This window comes from Osmia bicornis, chromosome 7 (assembly GCF_907164935.1).
Source record: "Osmia bicornis bicornis chromosome 7, iOsmBic2.1, whole genome shotgun sequence".
Taxonomy (NCBI): Eukaryota; Metazoa; Arthropoda; class Insecta; order Hymenoptera; family Megachilidae; genus Osmia; species Osmia bicornis.
Window position 1 is genome coordinate 9,331,495 of NC_060222.1, and position 24,117 is coordinate 9,355,611.

Sequence of the window (24,117 nt, forward strand, 5' to 3'; positions counted from 1 at the left end):
TCTTTTCGATATCCTGTCTTTTCATGCACTCTAAGAGGGTCGTAAATTTTCCTCAAGAGTTGCCTTTGGCAAGTACAAGGTCTTGTCTTTTCCTGTTTTCTCTGGGTCCCACGCTTTCTCGTAGCACATGTGCGCTGCAACGTTCTAGCGTCTTGGCGGAGCGCCTCCACTTCCACGCGCCTGAGGGTGGACCACAGCCAGGAGAAGGGGCCCACGCGAGACGGGGTGGACTCCTCCACCATTGGACGGGGGATGATCCTGAGAGAGGATCCAGGATCCATCAAGGAAGGGGAATCGACCGACAACGCGCGAAGATCTCCTCCGCCAAGCGTTGAACGTTCAGAATGATTTTGTCGCTTGACTCTGCAAAGTTGTTCTCACGCCGCAAATAAACATCATACCTGATTAAACAGTTTGATAAAATTCTTAAGATTAAAACCATAATCAACAGTGAAACATAGTTTATTTGTTTTATTTTCGCGCCTTGCGAGCGGAGCGCCTTCGCGCTCCACGAATCACCTTACCTGCGCCTAATTCCTCAGAAATCCCTATACACCGTGAACGGACACGCAACACATGCTTTACTTATTACGATGCGTTTTGCTATCGTTATCTTTCGTAGGTACCTTACTTCTGGTTTTCATCGCGGTGATTTATTGAAAGTTGTTGAAGTATTTTCGCTTTTATTTCCGCTTTTCGCTTTTGAACGTTCATATATTCTGTATAATTAGTTGATTAATTTGATGATTTGGTGGTTAATTTGATGGTCGATGATCATTATGGTATGGACTAGGGAATTCGAACACTAGGTATCTATGTTCTTTATGGTTTATGGTCGCGCTCTTTATTTTACTTCGCCCGGTTTCCTATCTTAGTTGACGTTGACATGGTCATCGGTCATCTATGATGTGATGTGATACGAAGTGTTAAGTCATAAGTGTCAATTGAACTGAATTAATTAATTAATTGAATTGAATTTATTGAAATTATTGAATTTTGAATTTTCTAATTTAAATTTTGTATTTATTCGTGCGGATGTGATTACTGTGACAGTGCGTGTACTAATGTGCTACGCTCGGAGGTATTGTATTGTAGTGTAATTGCAGTGTATTTGTTAATGTGGTATCATTAGCTCCGTTTTGTGCATTTTATGCATTCGGTGCATTTATATTACTTACTATTATATATTATATGCTGTATTATGTTATATTATATTATGTTATATTGTATTATGTTATAATATTGTATTATAGTATTGTTATTGTATTGTATTATACCATGATCATATTGTATTATTTTATTTATGTTATTAATGTTATTACATCCAAGCTACGTTCAATCTACATTCAATTGCGTTCAGCCTGCGTTCAATCTGTGACCATTTTAGGCATTGAATATATTATATGTTATGTTATAATATTATTATTCTAGACCTTGGATTGTGTCCAGTTATTCAGCTATATTAGTTAGCTATGTTAGGCTATACTTAACCAGTATTCTGTATTAAATTGTATTGTATTGCATTATTATTATATAACTTCCTAACTTTCTATTCCATTATATTATTATAATTGAGTAAGTAAATGTACAGAGTAATTAACAATGGCATATGGCATATCGAATTGCATTGAATTAAATTACTTGATACAGATTATTAATATGTGTCTGCTTTATTTTACCTGCTGTGATTATAGCTGTGGTTATATCTGTGATGATTATATATGCGATTATATTTGCGGTTATATTTATTTGACTTAGTTTAATGGTTCTTGTATTATGGAATTTAGAAGAGTCTATCTGGATTGGATGGATTAATGAGTTTATATCATATGCGTATATTGCGTTTATAATCCCTTTGCATATTTTAAGGGTGGGTTTGATTCTGATTCTGGTTTCTTGTTTGTTAGTTCTTAGCTCCTTAGTTCCTCTTGTAGTATCATGCATTGTTTCTAAGCTTTCGGGGGTTGTTTGGGCTCCCAGGCATTGTCAATTAATTGTAGACTATAAGATGTATCATATATCCTTTAGCAATTTAGATATGAATGACGTGTAACGACATTGGTTTATTGGTTTATTGGTTTATTGTTCGCCGTTCACTATTCACCATCCTTATTCTTTTCTTATTTTTATGCTTGGTCACTTGACATGTTTCAGTGACTTCTTCAATTGAGTGTTACGTTTTACGTTCCATGTTCCTATAATATTATTCACTGCTCTTTTGTAGCTCTTCGTACCCCCCCTCAGGATAATGTTTTGCATACTATGTTTAATTCAATTCTAGTGCAGCTGTGACAGTTGTGAATCTGTGTATTTTGAATACTTACGGTACCCTATGCAATCTTTTGTACATTAATTACCCTTTCTTAATTACAATTCTGATTCTGATTTTGATTCTGATTTGGAAAGTGTTAGTTCAGTATTGGTTAATACGGCTGGTGCTCAGGGAGGCATACGCTGCGGTAGTCCGTCCTGCATGATACAATGTCTATATGGTTTTCTATACATACATATATGCGTTATGGTTCCTTAAATTCTTTGAATTTCTTGACTGTGGATCTCATATGACTTTCTTATAGGAGTGTCTGGCTTGGTTTAGCACCTATATGACTTTTCTATTAATTGGTATTAAAGGGGGTTTAATGGAACTGCATCATTTAAACTGACTATGGTATGAGGAGTATAATTAATTATCTACATCGGTATACTTATTAAATTGATTATATTTGGAGTGTTTTCGTTACATATTATATATACACATATGTTCATAGTAATTTTGATCTATTGTAGTGTAGTTTAGTTTTCTTGTACCTTTATATTATGATTTAGTAGTAATATGGTTGTATGTGGGGTTTATTATTGATTGTTTATTATTGATTAGTTTTCACCACGCGCTGTATTGCATCGACTTACCTGTATCAGTATTAATATTAATACCATACTTATCGGAGCGGTATTATAATCCAGAAACAATCTAATCTACTCAATTTATAACTATTTGAATTGTTTGATCTGCCTTATGGTTTATGCCGATTTAGGTGTCATGTGCTCCCCATATTATATGAGATGGGTATTCTCTTCTCCTGTTATCCGTTAATTAGACTCTACCTCCACTTCCATTCGCTGGCGTTAGGGCTTCCTGCAAATAGACTAGGATTATGTTATGTTACGTTGCGCGTACGACGGCGCAACGTAAAAAGGATAATAGAAAAAGAAAGAGAGGTTGCTGTTTCAATTAGAAGATTGAAAGGCAATTCCCTATACTTTTTACCTTATTCTGAGCGCGATGGTTGGTATCGCTGCCACCAGTCTCGAGCGGGTTAACGCTCTCGACAAATTAAAAGACTAAAGACAATTATTAAGATGTTAGAGTTTAGAATTTAACTTTTTAATCTTTCGTTTGGGTTCGTTTACGCTTTAGGTCCCGTACGGGTCCCTCCTTGAATCTGTACATGGTGGTAGGCGTATATAACTGAAAAAGTGTGTGTGGTGTGTTGAAATAAATTTGAAAACTGTTTAACTGGTAAAACTGGTTTAATTACGAATAAGAATCAGAAAAATTAACAGGATATGAAAAGCCAAAGATTTGAAGATGTTTTAATTTTGAAACTCGTGAAACTATTATATGAAAATACCAGTTTTATACGTATTGATTAACAAGGGTAAAGATGACTCGTAAAGTAACAAAAATATAATACATAAAAATGTTGATATGCGCGCGCTGAAATCACACTTTGAAGGTTAACAATTTTTATACGGCCGCGGGAACTGATATGTTCCAATCCCGTTTTCCTCTGTTTTAATTCAAAATTTGGCGTATTTCCGCCGTGAGGATACACCCTAGCCAGAGATATTCTCGGCACCCCCGAAAGGGCAGGACTAAGGTGCCCCCTTGATAGAATAAGAAATGAATTATGAAAACGGAATCGTAACACAATTATAGTTGTACGTAATTATCGATACCTCAAACGATGGAACGATCTGACCGGAGAATTCTCGGAACCCACGAAGGGCTGGACAGATCGCCCGTTTTGTCAATAGATAATCGTCGTGTTCAAAAATGGTAAATGGATCGACTTACCGAAACGCTGTCTAATTATTACAAGATAAATAAATTTGCTTGTAGATATCTCTGTGTTCGCTGGATATTCTGGAACACCAAAGAACGGTAAGAATTGCGATCACTGCACTTGTCGCGGCGATAATGAATTAAACGAAACGAGTACGTCGACGAGAGACAAACGAATACGAACGGAAAAGAATATAATTATTTTATCACCCGAAATGAAGCTAATACGAATTTCTACGCGAGCAAACGATTTAAAACGAGAAAGAATGATAGATATTTAGGTAGAAGGAAAATTTAACGTGCGCGTCTATGAGTCCTTATTCCGAATTCAGATTATTTTACTCGCACGGCACTCTACCTCGCTACGCGGAGGACTTTACCGCAGAGAAAATATCGCGAAGTTCCGAATAACTCTGTCTCTCGGACACACGGGCTCCCGATCACGTACCTCGACGATTGATCGATCAAGAGTGACAAATTTTGCGCGAGATCGACGGTCGAAGGGCCCGTCGCGCGATCATAGCCCTTGGAGGGGACGGTTTGACAAATCGTGGCACGAGTTCGATAGTGTCGCGTGCCCGGTGATTGGCTAAGACGCGCAAGCTAGACGAAGATCCTTCATCTCCTTTCTTTGGTGTTCCTCTTTCTTTCTATTTCGTTGCCATGATAGTTTCAACGGTTTTCTAGAAACTACGCAGTATTTCCTTTATGCGTATTACTTCTAAATACGGCTGTTAATTTAGTTTGAGTATCAAAATAGTGAAATATTGTTATTAAACGATATATTGATTAAATTGAAATGCAAAATTAGTTTGAAATTAAAATACATAATAGATGAGACCGTTATCCGTATATTTCCTCTTAACAGAATCAAAATTATTTACTTCCCGATTTGTCACAAAGAGCTTATCATTGTAAAAGTGGACGATGCATTCACGATAGTCGCAATGCCGATTATGCATTCATTTACAATCTTTCGCATAACTATTTCTGTGGAATCGACATTTCGTTAGCGATGAATTTAAACATTTCTACAAGAACGTTCCTTTGTTCAAAATTTGCCGTTGTCGCTAGGCAGTTCCTAGAATTTCGGATACAATAGTGTTTATTGCTTTAAACGACCCTTGATTTTCGAACGGCGGTCGAACGTTCGCGACGTTAGACTTTATAAGGGTTCTCATTCATCTTCGTTTCACCGTTTAAATTCATATTCATCCATCCATTCTTTTCACACTATCATTCGATCAGGTAATAATGATCCTGGTTGGACCGGCTGACGCTTTGTGCAAATGAGAGGGAAAGAGTTCTCTTAACAAAGAAGTTATTATGGTTTTCCCATTTCTACGCAGTTACCAAGGGAAATTCCCGGAATGCGAAGCACTGGATAACTGCGTAGCGCTGGTGTTGTGCTAACGGCTCTCTCTCTCTTTCGAGCTACACGCGAGTTTTTGTGCGCTACCCGACATTAAACTGTATTGTATTTCGATGGTTGGCGACGATAGTTTCAAGGAGGGTCACGTAAACTATTGTAAAGAAGGAAACAGAAATGACCTTTCCTCGTGTACCTCGCATGAGAATTCTCGGAACCCAAGGGCTTGACAAGATACACGATTCCAGGGTAGAGTAGAATACAGAAGAGAAAGCAATAGAAGAAGTCAAAAATAGAAAAGAATTAAACTCAAACTCTTCCTTGTACACCCCTGCATGAGAAATCCTCGGAACCTCGAAAGGCTTGACAAGTATGTACAAGGTAGAGGAGGAATGAAAAGATTGGCGGTAAAGTGAAACACCCACCTCACGACCCTTACATGAGAAATCCTCGGAACCTCGAAAGGCTTGATAAGGGACGCAAGGCGGATAAATTTCAAAATTTCCGCCGGGGCGTAACAGTACATTTATTAAAAATATCATTATTACTATATATGCATTAGGTATGTAATATACATTTAATAACAATATCATTATTACCATATCTGAATTAGATATGTTATATACATTTAATAACAATATCATTATTGCTATATCTGCATTAGATATGTAATATACATTTAATCAGAATATCATTATTGCTATATCTTCATTAGACATAATGTAATTTACTGATTCGCTAACACAGATCAATGTACATTTAACATAAATATCATTATTACTGTATCTGCATTACATATGTAATATATATTTAATAACAATATCATTATTGTTATATCTGCATTAGATATGTAATATATATTTAATAACAATATCATTATTACTGTATCTGCATTAGATATGTAATATACATTTAATAACAATATCATGATTAATATATCTGCATTAGATATAATCTAATATTCATATACCTTCCTACAGATCAATGTAGATTTAGAAACAATATCATTATTACTATATCTGCATTAGATATGTAATATACATTGAACAACAATATCATTATTACTATATCTTCATCAGATATAACTTAATATCTTGATGCCTTCCTACAGATCAATGTACATTTAATAACAATATCATTATTACTATATCTGCATTAGATATGTAATATACATTTAATAACAACATCATTATTACTGTATCTGCATTACATATGTAATATATATTTAATAACAATATCATTATTGTTATATCTGCATTAGATATGTAATATACATTTAATAACAATATCATTATTACTGTATCTGCATTAGATATGTAATATACATTTAATAACAATATCATGATTAATATATCTGCATTAGATATAATCTAATATTCATATACCTTCCTACAGATCAATGTAGATTTAGAAACAATATCATTATTACTATATCTGCATTAGATATGTAATATACATTTAATAACAATGTCAATATTACTGTATCTGCATTACATATGTAATATATATTTAATAACAATATCATTATTGTTATATCTGCATTAGATATGTAATATACATTTAATAACAATATCATTATTACTGTATCTGCATTAGATATGTAATATACATTTAATAACAATATCATGATTAACATATCTGCATTAGATATAATCTAATATTCATATACCTTCCTACAGATCAATGTAGATTTAGAAACAATATCATTATTACTATATCTGCATTAGATATGTAATATACATTGTACAACAATATCATTATTACTATTTCTTCATCAGATATAACTTAATATCTTTGTTACGAGCCGGAGGGGGCGGCTGCGTAGCCGGGGCTTAATTTAGGTAAATGGTAATTGTTAATGGCTTGACCAGTGTTGTTATTAACACTGGGAGCCTAAGGAAGTAGACGTGGAGACGAACCTACGTATGGCTAACGTAGGGAGCTCCAGGAGGTTGGCTATGGTGGACGAACCTACGTATGGCTAACGTAGGGAGCCACAGGAAAGGTGTAGAGTGGAGGACGAACCTACGTATGGCTAACGTAGGGAGCCTCAGGAGAGTGATATGCGGACGAACCTACGTATGGCTAACGTAGGGAGCCGCAGGAAACGTTAGTATTAGGTCTCGTAACTTGATTGATGTACCTCGAGCGGTAAAGGTACACCTTAGTGGGTTTCTGTACAGTAAATATAATTGTACAATAGTATGTAAATTAAACTAGTATGAGTTTATTCTCTATTCCGGACCTTACAATTGTTGTGTGTAATTGTCGCGGTATTCAATGAATTGAACTCTAAGTTGCACGTTTGAAATGAGTTGAATAAAATAAGTTTAGTTTCGATTCCGCGAAGCAAGAATCTAATCCTTCTCGGTTTTCACGAACACGAGCAAACGGGGGCGGATTACAACGATTATAATAATGCTTAACAGCCGACAACGTACTGTATAGTTACTGTGAGTGCTTGAAAGGGACTTGAATACCCGATCTCGCAGAGTTTCCTCGTTGCAGAGATTATCCGAAAAAGAACGTACTGACGTGTATCGAACTGATTCTAGACTTCAACTAGACCCGAGGTGCCCTTGTCGCCACCCTTTTTATACTCAAAAACTAGAGTAAAAAGGGTGGTGGGGACTGACTCTACGTGACCCGTAGGACCGCGCCCTTGCTTTGCGTTGGTCTCGAATTTTCTAGAAGACGGTTGGTGTCGGGTGCACACATCCGACTCCATATAAGGAAATTTCTTGAGAAGGGTTTGTAACACCATATAAGGAAATTTCCAAGACGGATACGTAACATCTTGATGCCTTCCTACAGATCAATGTACATTTAATAACAATACAATTATTACTATATCTGCGTTAGATATGTAATATACATTTAATAACAATATCATATTACTATACCCACATTAGATATAATGTAATATACTGATACCTTCCTAGAGATCAATGTTCATTTAGTAATAATATCATTATTATTATATCTGCATTAGATATGTAATAAACATTTAATAACAATATCAATATTACTATATGTGCGTTAGATATGTAATATACATTTAATAACAATATCATCATTAGCATATCTACATTATATATAATGTAATATACTGATTCGTTACTACAGATCAATGTACATTTATTAACAATATCGTTATTAGTATATCTTCATTAGATATAATGTAATATACAGATTGCTTCCTACAGATCAGCGTACATTTAATAACAATATCATTATTACTATATCTACATTAGATATAATGTAATATACTGATACCTTCCTACAGATCTATGTACATTTAGTAACAATATCATTACTACTATATCTGCATTAGATAGGCAACATACATTTAATAGCAGTATCATTATTACTATATCTAAGTTAGAAATATTGTAATATACTGATTGCTTCGTACTGATCAATGTACATTTAATAACAACATCATTATTACTATATGTGCATTAGATATGTAATATACATTGAATAACAATATCATTATTACTATATCTGCATTAGATATAATGTAATATACTGATTCGTTACTACAGATCAATGAACATTTTATAACAATATCATTATTACTATATCTTCATTAGATGTAATGTAATATCTTGATACCTTCCTACAGATCAAAGAACAGTTAATAACAATACAATTATTACTATATCTGCGTTAGATATGTTATATACATTTAATAACAATATCATTATTACTATATCAGCATTGGATATGTAATATACATTTAATAACAATATCATTATTACAATATCTGCATTAGATATGTAATATACATTTAATAACAATATCATTATTACTTGTGACCCTTTCGGGGGTTCACTCTATACAAAACAGGGACGTCGCCAAATACAATATGTCGTTGGACGCCAGCCACTAATTGTGGCAACCGAAAGCAAACAAAAAGGAAAGGGGTATGGGACGTTTACACTGGAGGGTTCGCGGGCACCTACGTCCGTACAATTTCGCGGGGGAGTGCGCAAGGAGGAAATAGCGGGGGACGGGAAGGTACAGGGTCGGGATGGGTTCTCGCGGGGGTCTCTACGTTACGCGTAATTTTATAAAAAGGGGGGTTCAAAACGAGAAGGGGTACGTTGCCAATACTCAAACAATGATGTAATTGATATACTTGTAATACGGGAAGGGCTTACCCAAAACCTCACACTCCAACTCACTCTTTCCAAAATCGCTTTTCTTAATCGCACTCTCACACTCTTTATAAAATTCTCCTTGACGCGCTCTATATCGTAGCCTTAGGCTCATTAACGGCTCGTCGTCGCAGCAGCGACGACGAGACCGTCGCGGGATAGTTTTGGGAGGGGATGGAGTTTTGGAAGGGAGCCTTTTTCGGCATGGGACTGACCGATTATCGATCTTCGATACACCGGTGATCGGGGTCGATGGGGCTGACGGGCTTCCTGCTGTGACGGGTGGGCTGAGGTCTTCGGGCTCGGCGATAGATGGCTCCGGGTGGACGTTTGCGTTAGTTTGGGCCGCTTCATCATAATTTATGGACATTCCTTGGGAGTCCCACGTTGCTCCGCTTCTTGGCGGGGTGTGTCTGTCGCCGGCCTCGAAGCTCCTTGTAAGGGTGATCCTCGTTGACCCGTCCGTCGCCTCCATCGATCCGACACCAGTGGCTGGGGGAAAAGGGGTAAGGTGAATGGAGGGTTAGAGGTTATTATTAAGTGGGCGCATGGGTGGGGGAAAGCGCAGCGATTGTAACGGGGGGGGGGGGCACGGGTGTCACCACGTTACATACTATATCTACATTAGATATAATGTAATATACTGATACCTTCCTACAGATCTATGTACATTTAGTGATAATATCATTATTACTATATCTGCGTTAGATATGTAGTATACATTTAATAACAATATCATTATTACTATATCTGCGTTAGATATGTAATACACGTTTAATAACAATATCATTACTGCTATATCTGCATTGGATATGTAATATACATTTAATAACAATATCATTATTAGTATATCTACATTAGATATGAATTATACATTTAATAACAATTTCATTATTAGTATATCTACATTAGATATAATGTAATATACTGATTCGTTAGTACAGATCAATATACATTTAATAACAGTATCATTATTAGTATATCTGCATTAGATATAATATAATATACAGATACCTTCTTACAGATCAATGTACATTTAGTAACAATATCATTATTACTATATCTGCATTAGATACGTAATATACATTAAATAACAATATCATTATTACTGTATCTGCGTTAGATATGTGATATACATTTAATAACAGTATCATTATTACTATATCAGCATTAGATATGTAATATACATTTAATAACAATATCATTATTACTATATCTGCATTAGATACGTAATATACATTTAATAACAATATCATTATTACTATATCTAAATTTTAAATATTGTAATACAATGATTGCTTCGCACAGATCAATGTACATTTAATAACAATATCATTATTACTATATGTGCATTAGATGTGTAATATACATTGTATAACAATATCATTATTACTATATGTGCATTAGATATGTAATATACATTTAACAACAATATCATTATTACTATATCTACGTTAGAAGTAATATGATATACTGATTCCTTCATACAGATCAATGTATATGTAATAAGAATATCATTATTACTGTTCCGGATTTAGAGCGCCATAATTTAAAATATAATTTCATTAGTGCTCGACAACACCATCGGCTCGGCGTTGTCGTCGGTCGATCGGTTTATAAAAACACCGACGCCGCGACAAACGTCCTACTCATTCGTTTGCGCTCTTAAAACAAACGACAACCGTTACACGCGACTAATTCGCTACGGGCTTCTTTACGAATTAAAGAAGATAATAAAGTGCCAAGTGAACTTGTTTATTACCAAAGTATTGACAGTGTCAAATTCATTTTCCTGCACGGTTTTCCCTTACTAATTTAACCGGCGTTTCTGCCTAGAGCAAAAATTAATACTCTACGCGCAACAAATGGTCCTTCGAGCCGGATTAGTAAGGATCTAAAGCAGTGCAGTGCCGCATAAAAAACAATTCTAATCGGGTGGTGAACATTAAAATCGCGAAAGTGCTAAAATCTAAGCCGGATTGAATCGGCAGAACAAAGGATTTTGCACGTGTCGTTCGAACTCAACCGACATCGCGACCTCGGCCGGTAAACATCGGAGGACGTTCACGCGCTTCACTTCGCGAAAACAGTGACGTGGTCATAACGGTTCACCTTGCGGGTACAGTACGTTTATTTGAAACACTTAATATCAAACATTATGGATACATTAATCCGCGAAAATAAAGTGCATGCACGCCTGATCAACAATGCGCTGCTCAACTTTAAAAAATTGGGGAAGGCGAATCACACTCCTGCAGTGATTCGCAGTCGGATCAACCTGCTCAAGGATTACTGGGCCAAATTCCAATCAACGCAAGTCCAGATCGAGGTTGCAGCAGCGGAGGAGGACACCAGGGCGAATCCCTACTTCTCCAGCGACGTCTTCGGGGATACAGAAGCAGCTTTCCTTGCCGCCCTCGACGGTATGACGGCAGCCTTACCGACGGACTCCGAACCTGCAAGTAACTCATGTAATACGAGTACCGCTTCTTGTAATCGCGAATCTGCACTGTCGGTCAAGCTTCCTCGAGTTGAATTACCTAAATTCTCCGGGGACTATGCGGAATGGGAAAATTTTCGAGACTTCTTTCAGTCTTTAGTTGGCTCTAACGACGCGTTACCGGAGGTGCAAAAGTTGCACTATCTTAAATTAAGCTTAATTGGTGAAGCGTCTCTTCTATTAAAGAACGTTTCCACTTCCGCGGCGAATTACGAGGCCGCGTGGAAACTATTGACCGACAGGTACGCGAACGAACACGCGCTCATAACCGCTCACCTGAAAATGTTGTTCGACTCACCCCCGATCGGATCCGCTGTTTTAAGCGATTTAAAAAGTTTACGCGATAGATCTCGCGCCGCATTAACGGCCTTAAAAAACATGGCTCGTCCGGTCGAATACTGGGACGATGTTCTTGTTTTTCACTTTGTCCGCAAGTTGGACAAGGAGTCCCATCGGGAGTGGGAGTTGCGCATGGGTGAAGAGGAATTGTTCCCATCCCTCGCGGATTGAGAGGCGTTCCTCAACGTGCGAATTCGAACTCTGGAATCGTTGGCGTCATCCCGCGGAGAAGGAAACAGCGCCTATAAAAATAAATTAGCGCCTATTAAAATCGTGAAAGCGCATTTAAACGCGTCGGAAACGAAGTGCGACGCGTGCGGCGCCAATCACGCTTTGTTTAGATGTGACGTGTTCCGTGGGCAATCCGTCGAACAACGATTATCACTCGCGCGCGAACATCATCGATGTTTTAATTGTTTACAAAAAGGACATCTCCCGGCAGCCTGTCCTAGCAAACGCGCTTGTTCGATATGTAAAGGTAAACATCATTCTCTTTTGCATTCTGAGCGAAAGGGTTCGAAGACATCGTCCGTTAGCAAAGGTCGCGAATCGACCTCTCACGCGGATTTAGAATTAAGTCAACATACGGCGCAACCTACACACGTAGCGGATAACAATATGGAAGACACGCCGATGTCGACTTCGGTGAACACGCACTTCGGTACGTCGCGTCAAGAAAAAAAGGGCGTTCTCGCTACAGCTTGGATCAAAGTTGGTACTCGCGAAGGCCGACAAGCGACATTACGCGCTTTAATTGATCCTGGGTCGGAAGCAACGTTCATTCGTGAGAATGTTGCAAACACGTTGCGCGCTAATCACCAACAGGTCCAAGCTTCCGTCTCCGGCATTGGGGCCCGGACGTCGGCCACGGTTCGCGCCTCCGCGAACGTTACGATTGAACCGTGCCACGGAAAAGGGCCTGTCATCCCTGTGCGTGCTCTTATCTTAAAACGGCTAACTAATTACCGCTCAAATTCAATAGACACCTTGCGTAGGTGGAAACACTTACGTAGTCTTGAGTGGGCCGATCCTCTCACTAATAATAATGCGCCCGTGGACCTCATAATCAGCGCGGATAATTATGGCGCGATCTTGCTCGACGGCCTTCGAAAAGGCCTTCCATCCGAACCCGTCGCGCAGAAAACGATTTTCGGGTGGGTGTTGACTGGTCCCGCTCGATCCGTTGAGTCTCACGCAATGCAACTCCACGTACATTACGGCGACCTTAACGCTGAAATAAACAACACGTTAAGGAAGTTTTGGGAGGTGGAAGCGCCTCCACCGGTAACGTTCCTCTCCGAAGAGGACAAAAAATGTGAAGAACATTTTCGGCAGACTCACTCGCGTAAACCCGACGGCAAATACGTAGCGCGATTGCCGTTTAAATCAGAGCCTCCCATCGATATAGGGGCTTCGAAAGGAATCGCGGTCGCCTCTTTTTATAGATTGGAAAAACGGCTCGCCAAAGACGTGGAACAAGCTACGGCTTATCACTCCTTTCTGGAGGAATACCTGCAGCTCGGTCATATGCGGGAATTTCTTGAAACAGACCCTCCTTCTGAGCAAAAGGTCTATTTGTCGCATCATCCGGTCATCCATGAAGACAGCAGTACGACAAAATTGAGAGTGGTTTTTAACGCGTCGATGCCTACGTCAAACGGGTCTACGCTAAACGAGCATTTACTGGTTGGTCCGAAATTGCAAGCTGACCTCGCGGTCACGATTTTACGATGGCGCATGTTGATACATGCTGATACGAACTGATGTTCGTGTTCGCGGCAGATATCGCGAAAATGTTCCGGCAAATCTGGATTGACCATCGCGACACCGCCTACCAGCTGATAGTTTGGCGCGCTAAACCCGAAGATCAGCTGAAAACATATGAACTGCTTAGCGTGACATACGGGACGGCCCCAGCGCCTTTCCTCGCGAATCGGGTCATCAAACAACTCGCGCTGGATGAGGGGACTAATTTCCCTCTCGCGGTTCCTATCCTGAATGAGCACCTCTACGTTGACGACGCGCTTTTCGGGGCCGATGATCGAGTGTTGGCTCGTCAAACACGGCAGCAGGTAACGGATGCCCTCAGACACGGAGGTTTCCATCTAAGAAATTGGTCAAGCAATTGTCCACAGTTATTAGCGGAGATCTCCCACGTTGATCACGAGCTGGCCTCGAGCCGCTTATTTCAAGATGCCGAAGGATTAAAAATGTTAGGAATCCGTAGGTTACCCAAATCGGACGAATTTCGATTTCAATTTAAGCTCGACTCCGCTAGTACGGCGAATCCGACTAAGCGCGTGGTCTTATCGAATATCGCGCGAATCTTTGACCCATTGGGGTGGATTTCTCCCGTCGTTATAGTGGCCAAGATCTTCGTGCAAAGATTATGGGTAGCCAAGTTAGACTGGGACGAACCTCTACCTTGCGAACTAACCAACCAATGGCGCGAATATTCCGCGGAGTTCAACGATTTACCAAAAGTAACCCTCCCGCGCTGGATTAGGATGGGGAATGCCACAATTGCGTACGAAGTACACGGGTTTGCAGATGCTTCGCAAGACGCCTTTGCGGCTGTGATTTATTTACGTACAATCTCCATCGCGGACGAGGTTGCGTTACATTTACTCATGGCAAAAACAAAGGTAGCACCGTTGAAACCACTCACAATTCCACGGCTAGAATTATGCGCGTGCGTCCTAATGACGCGATTGATCGAGCAGGTTCAGGCTACATTAAAAATCGATAACGTACCGGTTTACAGTTGGACTGATTCCACCGTTGCATTGGCTTGGCTACATAAGCACCCGAGTCAATTAAAAACGTTTACGGCACACCGAGTCGCGGATATACAAAGCCGAGCGCCGAATGCTTCTTGGCGACACGTGCCAACCGGTTGGAATCCTGCCGATTGTGCGTCCCGCGGGTTGTCGGTGAAATTGCTGCTTCACCACCCCCTTTGGTGGCACGGTCCTTCCTGGCTGGCGCAAACTCCTAATGAGTGGCCGGAATTTAGGCTTGTCGTGCCAAGGGAAGCTGAAGCAGAAATTAAAAAGCAAGTCAATGCATTGCATGTGGAGTCGGAGACTGAGTGGGATCTGCCAACACGCACGTCTTCGTGGCAAAAACTACTCCGAATTACCGCGTACGTCACGCGTTTCATTTCGCGAGTTAAAACGGGGAAAAACGACCATCAAGATACGGTTGTCACTACCAAAGAACTCATCGCGTCGCGGAAATTCTGGGTTCAGCAAGTTCAAGCGCATTCATTTCGCAACGAAATAAAGGCCTTGAAAAAGAGCGAATCTCTTGGTAAATCGAGTCCATTATTTCGACTGAACCCTTTTTTGAACGAAGATGGTACTATTCGTGTTGGCGGGCGGTTGCGCAACTCCGACCTTACGGAACGGTTTCCGATAGGTTTACCGGTACATAGAGTCACCGAACTCATTATAGCAGATTGCCACGCGAACACGTTACACGGAGGCATTCAACTAATGTTAAGCGTTTTGCGACGAACTTACTGGGTTATTAACGCGCGGCGCCTAGTTAAAAGTCACATATATAAGTGTATTAGATGCGTGCGTTGGCGCGCCGTCACGGTTCGTCAGCAAATGAGTGACTTACCCGCGGCTAGGGTCACTCCAGCTCGGCCGTTCGCTCATTGCGGAGTGGACTATGCGGGACCGTTCTCCGCCCTCGCGCACCGCGGACGCGGGCAAAAAGCGCACAAGGTGTACATCGCGCTGTTTATTTGTCTATCCACGCGGGCGATTCATCTGGAGCTGGTGCGCGACTACTCCACTGCGGCGTTTTTAGCGGCATTTAACCGGTTCACGTCTCGTCGCGGCTTACCTACAAAGTTATACAGCGATAACGGAACGAATTGCCAGGGCGCAAATAAAGAGTTAAGAGCTGCATTTAAACTAGTTACAGCAGATTCTCACCTTCGCGCGCTGTTCGCTGCAGATCACATCTCGTGGCATTTCATTCCACCCTCCTCGCCTCATTTTGGGGGAATCTGGGAAGCGGGCGTCAAGAGCGTCAAGACGCACTTGCGACGCATGTTGTGCGATCGTACGCCCACATGTGAGGAGCTCAATACACTCCTCTGTAAAATCGAGGCCTGTTTAAACTCTCGTCTCTTAGCTTCATTAAAGGACGACCTCGAGTCTTGCGAGGCGCTCACACCCGGGCATTTTCTAGTGGGCGGGGTGCTCAAGGTCCCTCCTGCGCCGTCTGTAATAGACATTTCCGAAAATAGATTATCGCGCTGGCAATGGGTACAACAACTCACGGAAAAATTCTGGAGAGCATGGGCTCACGAATATCTGCAATCGTTACAAGTTCGCTCGAAATGGTGTAGTCGCGCTACTAACCTTAAAATCGGGGACTTAGTACTGCTGAAGAGCTCCTCGCTGCCTCCGGGAAAATGGGACCTCGGTCGGGTGACCGAATGTCACCCTGGTAAGGACGGCCTCGTGCGAGTGGTCAGTATCAAGACCGCACGATCGGAATATACCCGTCCTGTAGTTAACCTATGCAAACTACCGATTAGCTCATAAGATTTACTTTAAGTCAATGTATTATATATTCTACTATGTACAATTACTCCGTTCTTTCCGCTTATATTTCTCGCTTACGCACTTATATTCGATGTAAAAAATTCGGTTCATCACCTACCTTAGTAAAACTACGCAGCATGGCACGGAACGTTAATGAAACGTGCTCGTCACTACGCTTCATTCACGGCGTAGAATCATGTCGTTTTTCGTCGCGGTCGCATAGCGCCGCGAGGCGGGCGGTATGTTCCGGATTTAGAGCGCCATAATTTAAAATATAATTTCATTAGTGCTCGACAACACCATCGGCTCGGCGTTGTCGTCGGTCGATCGGTTTATAAAAACACCGACGCCGCGACAAACGTCCTACACATTCGTTTGCGCTCTTAAAACAAACGACAACCGTTACACGCGACTAATTCGCTACGGGCTTCTTTACGAATTAAAGAAGATAATAAAGTGCCAAGTGAACTTGTTTATTACCAAAGTATTGACAGTGTCAAATTCATTTTCCTGCACGCTTTTCCCTTACTAAATTAACCGGCGTTTTTGCCTAGAGTAAAAATTAATACTCTACGCGCAACAATTACTATATGTGCATTAGGTATGTAATATACATTTAATAACATTATCATTACTACCATATCTGAATTAGATATGTAATATACATTGTATAACAATATCATTATTGCTATATCTACATTAGATGCAATGTAATATACTGATAACTTCCTACAGATCTATGGACATTTATAGAACATAAATATAGGAAATTTAATTTTCTACAAAAAAGGTCTCTTAACATTTTGCCATACCTCGCACCGTTTTCGAGATATTTGCAGATTTACCTCAAGGAAAGGGGCGTCACGCACATATTCCGAGATATTTCGTCTTCTTCAGTACAGCTGCGCTGGAAGTGGCATCTTCAGCTTAGAATAGTGCAGAGTTACCTCAAAGAAAGGGGCCACAGTGTTTCTTCTTCCTTATAATGTTGGTACGGCTTCGGAACATTTAAATATCTCGATATATCTCGAAAACTACGCATCTGAACAAAAAATGTCATAGAACATAAATAGTAGGAAACTTCATTTCCTACCAAAAAGGTCTGTCAACATTTAGCCATAGCTCGCACCGTTTTCGAGATATTTGTAGATTTACCACAAAGGAAGGGACGTCACACACATATTCCGAGATATTTCTTCTTCTTCTTGTTCTTCTTCTGCACAGCTGCGCTGGAAGTTGCAGTTACAGCTTAGAAAAGTGCAGAGTTACCTCAAAGAAAGGGGCGACGATGTTTCTTCATCTTTATAATGTTGGTACGGCGTCGGAACTTTGAAATGATATGTAATATACATTTAACAACAATATCAATATTACTATATCTACATTAGATATAATGCAATATACCGATACCTTCCTACAGATCAATGTACATTTAGTAACAATATCATTATTACTATATCTGCATTAGATATGTAATACACATTTAATAACAATATCATTATTACCATATCTGAATTAGATATAATGTAATATACTGATACGTTCCTACAGATCTATGTACATTTAGTAATAATATCATTATTACTATATCTGCGTTAGATATGTAACATACATTTAATAACAGTATCATTATTGGTATATCTGCATTAGATATAATATAATATACAGATACCTTCCTACAGATCAAAGAACAGTTAATAACAATATCATTATTACTGTATCTGCGTTATATATGTAATATACTTTTAATAACAATATCATTATTACCGTATCTGCGTTAGATATGTAATATACATTTAATAACAATATCATTATTAGTATATCTACATTAGATATAATGGAATATACTGATTCTTTACTAGAGACCAATGTACATTCAATAACAATATCACCATTACTATATCCACAATAGATACGATGTAATATACTGATACCTTCCTACAGATCAATGCACATTTAATAATAATGTCATTATTACTATATCTGCACTTGATATGTAATATACACTTAGTAACAATATCATTATTACTATATCTACGTCAGAAATAATGTAATATACTGATTCGTTCATACAGATCAATGTACATTTAATAACAATATCATTATTACTATATGTTCATTAGATATGTAATATACATGAAACAACAACATCAATATTACTATATCTACATTAGATGTAATGTGATATCTTGATACCGTCCTACAGATGAATGTACATTTAGTAACAGTACCATTATTACTATATCAGCATTAGACATATAATATACATCTAATAACAATATCATTATTGGTATATTTGCAAGAGATATAATGTAATATACTCATACCTTCCTGCAGATCAGTGTACATTTAGCAACAATATCATTATTACTATATCTGCATTAGATTTGTAATATACATTTAATAGATATATGAACATTGGTCCGTGGGAATAAATCAGTATATTACATTGTATCTAATGTAGCTATAGTAATAACGATACTGTTGTTATATGTACATTGTTCTGTGAGATAAAATCAGTATATTAGATTACATCTGATGTAGATACAGTAATAATGATATTGTTATTAAATCTGTATTACATATCTAATGTAGATATAGCAATAGCGATACTGTTATTATATGTACATTGATCTGAGGGAAGGGATCAGTATATTACATTATATCTAATGTAGATATAGTAATAATGATATTGTTATGAAATGTACATGGTTCTGTGGGATTAAATCAGTATATTAAATTACATCTGACGTAGATATAGCAGTAATGATATTGATATTAAATGTATATTCTATATCTAATGTGGATATAGTAATAACGATATTGTTATTAAATGTACATTCGTCTGTGGGAAGGGATCAGTATATTACATTATATCCAATGAAGATATAGTAATAATGATATTGTTATCAAATGTACATCGATCTGTGGGAAGGGATCGGTATATTACATTAGATCCGATGTAGACATTGTAATAATGATATTGTTATTAAATGTACATTGATCTGTGGGATAAAAAAAGTATATGATATTACATCTGATGTAGATATAGTACTACCGGTACTGTTATTATATGTACATTGATCTGTGGGAACGGATCAGTATATTACATTGCATCTAATGTAGATATAGTAATAATGATATTGTTATCAAATGTACACTGATCTGTGGGAAGGAATCACTATATTACACTATATTCAATGTAGATATAGTAATAACGATAATGTTATTAAATGTACATTATTCTGTGGGATTAAATCAGTATATTAGATTACATCTGATGTAGATATAGTAATAATGATATAGTTGTTAAATCTATATTACATATCTAATGTAGATATAGTAATAACGATACTGTCATTTTCTGTGCATTGATCTGTGGGAAGGGATCAGAATATTACACTATATCTAATGGAAATATGGTAGTAATGATATTTTTATTAAATGTACATTGGTCTGTGGGGTATAAATCAGTGTATTAAAGTACATCTAATGTAGATATAGTAATGACGATACTGTTATTATATGTACATTGATCTGTGGGAAGGGATTTGTATATTACTGTTTGAGAACCCGCTCAGCCATGATGGCGCTCATGGAAGATCGATTTATCGATCGGGAGTCGCCCATCTAGGTAACGCCCATCTAGCCTCGCGAAAAACGACGCCATTATCGATCATTGAATCTCACTGATCACCACGTGCGTCTCACAAAAAGTGCTCAAGTGCAATTTACCGCCGCCTAACCCGACAAATCGTTCGCTCACGATCCCTCGCAACAGTGCAAGCGACAAGGATCACCACGTATTGTTCTTTTACAAATAATTTACCGTGCACGTGAGCCGCCAGCCACGTGTCAACCTTGCACACCCTCTCGGGCACCATCACCATAGCGGGCCGAATTAATAAAATTAACGGGGCTTATTGTTCATGACTGCGGATCAGATCAATTGTTAATTCAAGGATCACGGTAACAGATCGACAATCAAAGGAGGGTTGAGGGCCTCTTCTGACGGTTCAACACCTTAGACCTCTGCTCATCTCCAACAATATTATTTGCCTCACCATGGAGTTCTACGTCTCGACAGTTCCACAACGAAGCTCAGGGTTGTATTCAACGGATCAAAAGCTACGACATCAGGCAGATCAGTCAACGATTTAATGCATACTGGTGCTAATTTGCTCTTGAAAGTTACAGATGTTCTAATTTGGCTTCGCCATTATCACCACATTTTTGCCACAGACATCACAAAAATGTATCGCCAGGTAGCAGTTCACAAGGATGATTGGGATCTCCAACGAATTTTTTGGATCGATGAAGACCGCAATGTCATCCCTTATCAGCTCACCACTGTCACGTATGGTACAAAGGCGGCTCCCTCCCTGACGACACGAGCACTCATGCAGCTTGTTAACGACGAGGGTCATCGATTCCCTCTGGCAACGCCTTCGCTCACACATGGCAGATATGTGGACGATATCTTTGGAGGAGCAGACTCAATCTCGGAACTTGTGGAGGTCGCTCAACAGCTGATTGCATTGTGCAACGCGGGCGGATTTCCACTCGCAAAATGGCATGCGACTCACCCAGATCTTCTCCTGGCTGTTTCGTCATCCACACAATCGTCAGCTCCCATATCATTTGACGACTGCACTACCAAATTACTCGGAATTCAATGGATGCCTCAAACTGACGCATTCGGCTTCTCATCAACCTTGACTGATCAACCAAGTAAGTGTTCAAAACGCCTCGTATTGTCCGAAGTGGCTCGGATATTTGATCCATTAGGTTTCGTCTCGCCTGTAATAGTACGAGCAAAAATGCTATTACAAGAACTCTGGCTACACAAAATCAATTGGGACGACCAATTACCGTCTCAAATTGTATCACGATGGTTTATCATCAGAGAAGATCTCAAAGGTTTGGTTAAACTGACAATTCCAAGATGGTTCAACACATGGAACAATTCAACAGTAGAAATTCATGGATTCTCTGATGCTTCTCAACTTGCCATGGCAGCAGTGATTTATATCACTGTTAGCTCTCCGTCCAACAACTCAATGACGTCACTTGTCTGTTCTAAGACAAAAGTTGCACCACTGAAAGGCTCACAATACCAAGATTGGTGTTGTCTGCAGCACTCCTATTGGCAAAACTCACAAAATATGTTCAATCAACGCTCAAGGTGAAGATCAATGCAACGCACCTGTGGACGGATTCTCAAGTTTCGCTCATATGGATCAAATCGCAAGCATCACGTTGGAAGGATTATGTTCGGAACAGAGTCATTCAGATCCAAGAACTCACTCCAAATGCGCATTGGTGGCATGTTCCAGGTACTTCTAACCCAGCCGACTCTGCTTCCCGAGGCATTTCGACAGATCAACTCCAACGATTAGAGCTTTGGTGGAAAGGTCCTCCATGGATGGCTCGAAATCAAGATCATTGGCCAGAGCAAAAGTAATTCTCAACTTTAACCAGCGAGCTCGAAGTGAGACCCAATGTCTCACTCTTTGCTTCAGCTCAAAAGCTAAGTTATCATTGGGATCTCATTTACAAATATTCATCTCTTATTAAGCTGTATAGACTGACTGCACCTTGTTTCAGGTTTGCCTCACGGCTTAAGAGAAAGCTCGAAACTTCTCCTGTGATCATCATACCATCCTGCGACATAGACAAGGCACAGTTCTTTCGGATTCACGCGACTCAGCATTTGTACTTCGCCAACGAAATCAACATGCTCAACTCAGGCTCAACCCTGCCTGCAGCTCACCCTTTCAGTCGCCTCACCGCCTTCATCGACTCGCAGGGAACAGTACGAGTAGGAGGAAGACTCAACAACACAGCGCTCAGCAGGGATGGAAAACATCCAGCGATCCTCCCACGGGACGCTCACCTGTCGAAGATCAGCATTGAAGATGCTCACAAGCGAACATTTCACGGAGGAACGCAGCTCACGCTCGCATACATTCGACAACGGTACTGGATCATCGGTGGCAGAGCTCCTGTAAAATCTCACATCTTGAGATGTGTTGTGTGTGCTCGTCAGAGGGGGATTCGTGCTCGTCAGATGATGGGTCAACTACCTCTCTCTCGAGTCACACCATCACGACCATTCGCTCACACCGGTGTCGACTATGCAGGACCGATCACGATGAAGAATTCAAAGGGAAGAGGCTCGAAAACGATCAAAGGATGGATCTGCGTGTTCGTATGTTTCTCCTCATCAGCTGTTCACCTCGAGGTTGTCAGCGATTACTCAACCGAGGGATTTCTGGCAGCCTACAAAAGATTTTCGTCACGAAGAGGGATCGCTCACAAGTTGTACTCTGACTGTGGTACAAATTTTATTGAAGCACAGGCAGAGCTCAAACGCCCGTTCACATCAAATTTAAGGGAGCACCAACAAATTGCATCGATTCTGTCAGCAGACAACACTCAATGGATGTTTAACCCACCAGCTGCTCCTCACATGGGAGGAAAATGGGAAGCTGTGGTGAAATCGATCAAGTATCATCTCAGGTGAACGATTGGTGAGCTCTTACTAACTTTCGAAGAGTTTTCCACTCTCCTAACACAGATCGAAGCGGTGCTCAACTCAAGGCCATTGGAACCGCTCAGTGACGATCCCGACGAGATCTCGGCGCTCACCCTGTGACACTTTCTCATCGGCTCAGCACTCAACACGATACCAGAACCATCACTGCCCGACGTTTCACCAGGTAGATTGTCGAAATGGCAGCTGATCCAGCAGAGGGTTCAACACTTCTGGTCTCAGTGGTCTCGACACTACCTGCATAGACTTCAGTCAATCTCAAAGTGGCATCATCCGTCTCACGACATCAAGACAGGCTCGTTGGTGCTGCTCACGAACGAGCATCTTCCACCAAGCAAGTGGCCACTCGCACGAGTGACCGAAGTTCACCCCGGCAAGGATGCCCTCACCAGGGTTGCAACTGTGAAGACTGCAACCACAACTCTCATCCGACCGATCACCAAGCTTGTCATCCTGCCTGTTCACCATCAAGCCGAGCTCACCCCTGCAAAAACATCATCAACGAGTTGCTGATGGCGGGCGGAAATGTTTGAGAATCCGCTCAGCCATGATGGCGCTC

The 24,117-nt window shown here is 39.9% G+C and overlaps 2 protein-coding genes across 2 annotated transcripts; both read left to right on the forward strand.

Moving 5' to 3' along the window:
* Nucleotides 1–13,634: 13,634 nt before the first annotated feature.
* On the forward strand, nt 13,635–14,201 carry LOC123988001. Its single transcript, XM_046286573.1, has one exon. It carries the CDS (start codon nt 13,635–13,637, stop codon nt 14,199–14,201), a length of 567 nt encoding a protein of 188 aa, XP_046142529.1.
* LOC114881870 lies at nt 14,201–17,002 on the forward strand. Its single transcript, XM_029198755.2, has one exon. The coding sequence runs from the start codon at nt 14,201–14,203 to the stop codon at nt 17,000–17,002; it is 2,802 nt and encodes a 933-aa protein (XP_029054588.2).
* The last annotated feature ends 7,115 nt before the right edge of the window (nt 17,003–24,117 follow it).

What these genes read in the sequence shown, in the direction of transcription:
- LOC123988001 (XM_046286573.1), top strand. Translation starts at nt 13,635, where the DNA reads ATGCAACTCCACGTACATTACGGCGACCTTAACGCTGAAATAAACAAC.
- LOC114881870 (XM_029198755.2), top strand. Translation starts at nt 14,201, where the DNA reads ATGTTCGTGTTCGCGGCAGATATCGCGAAAATGTTCCGGCAAATCTGG.